The sequence below is a fragment of the Canis lupus genome, chromosome X (assembly GCF_011100685.1).
Source record: "Canis lupus familiaris isolate Mischka breed German Shepherd chromosome X, alternate assembly UU_Cfam_GSD_1.0, whole genome shotgun sequence".
Taxonomy (NCBI): domain Eukaryota; kingdom Metazoa; phylum Chordata; class Mammalia; order Carnivora; family Canidae; genus Canis; species Canis lupus.
This window is the reverse complement of record NC_049260.1, coordinates 75,209,694-75,215,693: the sequence shown is the minus strand read 5'-3', so window position 1 is coordinate 75,215,693 and position 6,000 is coordinate 75,209,694. Positions and strand designations below refer to the sequence as shown.

Here is a 6,000-nt window from a genome sequence, read left to right as displayed (position 1 = left end):
AGGGGAACACATATGGTGACGTTTCTGAGCTAGCTGGTCTGAGGTCCAAATCCAGTGTGCAGATGTGGCAGCTTTTCTTAAAGCTTAACAGGCTTGCTTCCTGCTCTGCTTCTCCTGAGGTCATCTGTTTGTAGCCCCAGCCTTTAGTGACAAGCTTTAGCAATTGTCTTATCAGGAAAGAAATGCCTCATACTAGGTCATGTTGATAAGATGATGAGAGAGAATATTCTCACTCAAGAAGATTGCTATTTCCTGAAGGGATAAATCCCCACTAGGGAAAACCCCTGTGGTTCTCATAAGTAGGGCTGGTCTACTGAAGCCGATAACATAGTTCCGTCCAGAGGAGGAAGGCAGAATGCACTTATTTCATTCCTTGAAGCTTTCTGGGTAATTGTGCATCTTTCCTATCTTAAAGACTCACATACTCTGAGCTAGACAGAGGTGCTAACCTTGAAGAACCTCTCTAGAATCCAGGTTGCTGAATCTTCCTGCTGCCTAGAGAGACTCTAAACCACCTCCAGACCATGGGCAACTGGGTAGTTAACCACTGGTTCTCAGTTTTGTTTCTGGTAAGTAATGTTTCACTATTTTTTTTTTTGTTTCATTATCTATCTTTTCTAAAATTTTATTTATTTATTCATGAAAGACACACAGAGAGAGGCAGAGACAAAGGCAGAAGGAGAAGCAGGCTCCATGCAGGGAGTCCGATGCGGGACTCGATCCCAGGACCCTGGGATCACAACACGAGCGGAAGGCAGATGCTCACCCACTGAGCCACCTACATGCCCATGTTTCACTATCTATTAATCACTCTTAATAGAGTAAGGAGAGATTATTTTTGTTAATATTTCTAAAGTTATTCGAAAAGGAAATATTCTATGCCAGTATTGGGCCCATTAAGGCCAGTTTTATCAGTTAAAAAGCCCAGCTCTAAGATTACACATGTATGTTTTCTAAAATCTGTGTATGATATATGTCACCATTTTAGAAAAGGGAAAAACTCCAACTCGAGAAATTGGTTGGTAAAGAGACAAATGATATAAACCACAAGTATTTGGAATTTCAATGTTTTCATTTTCTGTCTTTTTTCTCTTCCATCTCACTTCTAACCACTGCCATGCACATTCATTTCTCTTCATCCTTTCTGTACTACCACTGTACTTCTCTCATCTTCATTGAGATTTCATAAAGTCATTGAATGTTTGAGATAGAACTAAACTTGGAGATCATGGCCCAGTGCTGTCCATTATAGAAATGTGATGTGAGCTACATATGTAAATATAAATTTTTCTAGTACCTACATTAGATTATATTAATGTCTAGTAATATATTTGGTTTAACCCAATATATGAACAATGTTATCCTTTTAACAGATAATCAATATCAAACATATTAATGAGGGCGCCGGGGTGGCTCAATCAGTTAAGCGTCTGCCTTTGGCTCAGGTCCTGATCCCAGGGTGCTAGGATCAAGCCCTGCATTGGGCTTTCTCCTCAGCGGGGAGTCTGCTTCTCCCTCTCCCTCTGCCCGCCACTTCACCTACTTGTGCTCTCTCTCTCCCTCTCTCTCTCTCTGTCAAATAAATAAATAAATACATCTAAGAAATATTAACATGTTGGGGATGGGCAGTGCTCTTTTTCTAAAACTAATGTGCCTTATATGTTCAGGTATGCACTTTGCAGTAATTCACTGTGTATTTGGGTGTGATATGGTTTACTTTTCTACCATATTTGTAATTTTATGTATTCCATACCCTTTGTGGGAATTCATGTATTATAGCAAAATACAAGGGAAATGGGACTATTTGCAGTGTCATATGGGAAATCTTTTAATAAGTATATGTAAATAAAATAAAAAATGTGTCCCCATATTCTCTCCCAAAGCAATAGCAAAACATATTTTGTTAGATATTTAATTTTTAATGTTTTCTATAATTTACAAACATATAGCTTCCCATAATTATTATTTTCTTAACCATGATACTACAATTTTCCTAATAAGTTTTATCTTAAAATACTGAATGTCCTGACCTTTTATAAAGGTATTTATTTATTTATTTTTAAAAGATTTTATTCACTTATTAATGAGAGACACACACACACACAGAGGCAGAGACACAGGCAGAGGGAGAAGCAGGCTCCATGCAGGGAGCCCTATGTGGGACTCCACCCCGGGGACTCCAGGATCATGTGCTGAGCGAAGGCAGATGCTTAACCGCTGAGCCACCCAGGCATTCCTTTATAGAGGTTTTTAATTTGTTTTAAATGATTTTAAATTATGCTTCACATAGATTTTCCAATAAACTTTACAGTCAAAAAATATTTTTAAAAAAGGAAATAATAATGAGATCGTTTAATGTATTTTTTTACTAAGTTTTTGAAACCCTCTATGTATTTTATGCTTACAGCATATCTAAATTAGGACTAGCCACATTTCAAGTGATCACATGTGGGTAGTGGCTATGGCATTGCATAGTGCAGATACAAACCAGTTCCTTTATTTTTTACAAGGGAAAATAAGACCCATATGTTACACAGTGAATTGATTGCAGAGCCATCACTCAAATCCAGCTTCCCAGTGTTCTTTACCATACCATATATGCACAATCCCCTTCTACACACACACACACACACACACACACACACACCTATCCCCACTCTCGTTCATCCGTTTCTGAGCCATCCCTGAACTTGGAACACCCTGTGTTCTTTCTCACTTTCCTAGATCTTCATGTCATCACACCTTCTGGGGTTATCTCTTTTCTTCAATTGTTTCCTTTGGGTCCCCAAGGACTGCCCAGGTATTCAAGGGAGAAAAGTGTAAAGGGCAATCATATTCCCCTGGAGGGTTGTTTGTTTTGCATTTAACAAAAGGCCAAGTACTTATTTTGGTATGTTACCCTATGCTTTATATTTTCAATGCTCAATGTTGTGTATTTAATTCCTTTTGCACTAGTTTAGGAGACAGGGAACCTGAGGATTAGTTTCACTTCGCCTGTTGAGTGATCTTGATCAAATTATTTATGTTCTCTACACTTCACATCACCTATGCATATGTGTGTTGGGGGGAGGAGGTAAATTAAATAACTAGACTAGATACAAGTATAAGCCTGTGTCTAGTTATAAAATCCTCTGCATTTTGTACCCTTCTCTTGGTTTTTCTCATAGAGCTCATCACCCAATATGGCGACTCACATTTAACTCTGTAGCTTTGAATTTCCACCCCCTACCAATCTTGCTGGCAGGCTCAGACTTCTTACTATCTCTGACATATACTCCTATGCACGCTTTATTTTTTAAAATATTTTATTTATTCATGAGAAACAGAGAGAGTGAGAGAGACAGAGACAGAGACAGAGAGACAGAGAGGCAGAGACACAGGCAGAGGGAGAAGCAGGCTCCACGCAGGGAGCCCGACGTGGGACTCGATCCCGGGTCTCCAGGATCACGCCCTGGGCTGAAGGCGGCGCTAAACTGCTGAGCCACCCAGGCTGCCCCCTATGCACTCTTTTAAAAAGATTTTATTTATTTATTTGAGAGAGGGTGAGTGAGAGAGAGCATGAGCAGGGGGAGGGACAAAGGAAGAAGGAGGCGCACACTCCTGATGCGGGGCTCCATCCCAGCATCCCGGGATCACGACACGAGCCAAAGGCAAATGCTTAACTGATTGAGCCACGTAGGCGCCCCACACTATTTTTTTAAAGGATGTATTTATTTATTTATTTGAGAGAGAAAGCATGTGTGCTGGAGAGTGCGCAGGGGGTCAGGGCAGAGGGAGAGGGAGAGAGAAACTCTAGCAGACTCCCCGCTGAGCGGGAAGCCCTCTCGGGGCTTGATCTTACCAGATCTTACCACTTACCACTTACCATGACCTGAGCCAAAACCAAAAGTTGGGCACTTAACCGCCACCCGGGCTCCCCCTATGCGCTATTTTTTAAAAGCAAAGAGAGATTATTCCAAAAAACATTCCGACTCCTCCTTTTGCCCGGGCTTCCACTTCACTTTCCACCCGTGATGGAAGGAAATGAGAGTGAGGGTGGGAAATGCAATTCCTTACTCCCAGATGTCACTGTATTCACCTTGCCTACAGTTGGGGATGGTCTGCCATGGGGGCAAAGAACTCTCGGAGCCTGAACTATTTCTGCTTTCTCTAAAAAAAAACTCAGTCTTCGGAACTCTTGAGGTGTCTGTGGCTTTCACCTCTCCTCTTCTATTAGGATCAAAGGATCTCTGAAAGACACTCAACTCTGGAAATAGTGTCTGAGCAAAGAATGCAGGAAGAAATTGGTTAGTAAAGCCAGCCTGGTAATGACACAAGTCTATAATTAGAATTTATTGAGCTCCCAGTATGCACCGACCATGGTTAATCACTCCACATGCATCATTTCACATAAGCCCACAGCATTGCTATGAGTTAGATATCGTTATTAACCTCACTGTATAGAAGAAACTAAGGCTCAGAGAAATTAAATCACATGTCTGTCTGAGATTACAGAACTAGAAAGCAGTGAAGCTAGAATTTGAGCCCAAGGAGTTTGACTCCAGTATCACTTTAAATCATTATGCTATGCTACTGGAGGTGTGTGAGTGGTCCAGATCTAGGGAATCTGAATGGGCCCTGTCCTAGGCTAAAGGACCCTCTACTTGTGGGGTTAAGATGGTTCTGATCCACCCTGGGGCCAACAATATATATTAGGGGCATCCTAGTGACCTACAGTCCTGCTCAGTTACACACTAGCACCTCGTGGCACCTGGGTGGTTCAGTCTGCCATTGGCTCAGGTCATGATCTCAGGGTTCTGGGATCCAGCCCGAGTTGGGGCTCCCTGCTCTTCAAGGAGTCTGCTTCTCCCTCTCCCTCTGCCTGCTGCTCCCCCTGCTTGTGCTCACAGACACTCTCTCTCTAATAAACAAATAGACTCTTAAAACAACAACAAACTGGAGCCTCAAAGCTTGAGCTAGAGCCACATTAGTTGGTCTCCAAGGCAATGGGGCAGTAGGTTCCAAATTCCCCCTTTGCCAATGCAGAGACAGAGCTTGGGATAGACAAAAGCAGACTTAAGAGCTCAACTGAGTCCAGAGCAATGATAGGTTAATTTGAAAGGAGACTCACAATCTAAAAACAAGAAAATGTGTGTCAGGGCGTAATTAAAGAGGCAGGCCCATCTGGAACGGTTTAGTCCTTTTCAGATGGGTATTGTTACAGATGTTAAATTTATTCCTTGTTTCTTTAGAAATCCATTTATTCACTTATTGCTATCTTTTAGCCACAATAGTTCAAATGCTCCCAGACCAGAGTTGGCAAATCTTTTCTGTAAAGGGCTAGGTAGTACATATTTTAGGCTTTGGAGGCCATATAGTTTCTGTCACAGCTACTCAATGCTTCCATTGAATTATGAAGACATCCATAAACAATATAAAAATAAGAAGGTATGGTTAAGTTCCAATACCACTGTATTTATGGATGCTGAAATTAGGATTTTATGTAATTTTCATATCATGAAATATTATTCTTCTTTTGATTTTTCCAACCATTTAAACATGTGAAAACAAAAAAAATGAAAACCATTCCTAATTTGTAGGCTGTATAAAGCAAGTGGTGAGCTGGATTTGGCCCACAGGCCTTGATTTGCTGACCCTGATTGCTAGGGTCTAATGCATTTCTTAAGTGTTAACTCTTTCTGAAAATAAGTTAGATGCTAGATGGATTGTATTCATTTAAAATGAAAACAGATAGAAACAAAATAGCCAAAATGGTGACATTATTTCCTATCCCTTACCTATTCATTTCCATACCCAAATTCTTCTTGATTCTTTGCTTGTTTTTTTTTTCCTCTAGGCTACTTGGTTGGGGCTGAATGTTTTCCTGTTTGTACATGCCTTCCTGTCATATGAGAAAGCTGATAAGTACTACTATACCAGAGAAATCCTGGGGGTGAGTATCACAGTTGTGGTGATATGGAGAACCTCTGTTGTTTTTGTTTTTGTTTGTTATTTGCGACC

General features: G+C 40.9%; 1 protein-coding gene across 3 annotated transcripts in view; it reads left to right on the top strand.

Annotated features, from left to right (window-relative positions):
- The first annotated feature begins 365 nt into the window (after positions 1 to 365).
- NOX1 (NADPH oxidase 1) overlaps positions 366 to 6,000 on the top strand; it is a 29,030-nt gene continuing 23,395 nt past the window's right edge. For all 3 annotated transcript variants that reach the window (XM_038587854.1, XM_038587855.1, XM_038587853.1), the window contains exons 1-2: positions 366 to 569; positions 5,837 to 5,932. In XM_038587854.1, the coding sequence (XP_038443782.1) occupies positions 525 to 569; positions 5,837 to 5,932 (141 nt within the window). In that variant the 5' untranslated portion in view covers positions 366 to 524. The remainder of the gene's footprint in view (positions 570 to 5,836; positions 5,933 to 6,000) is intronic.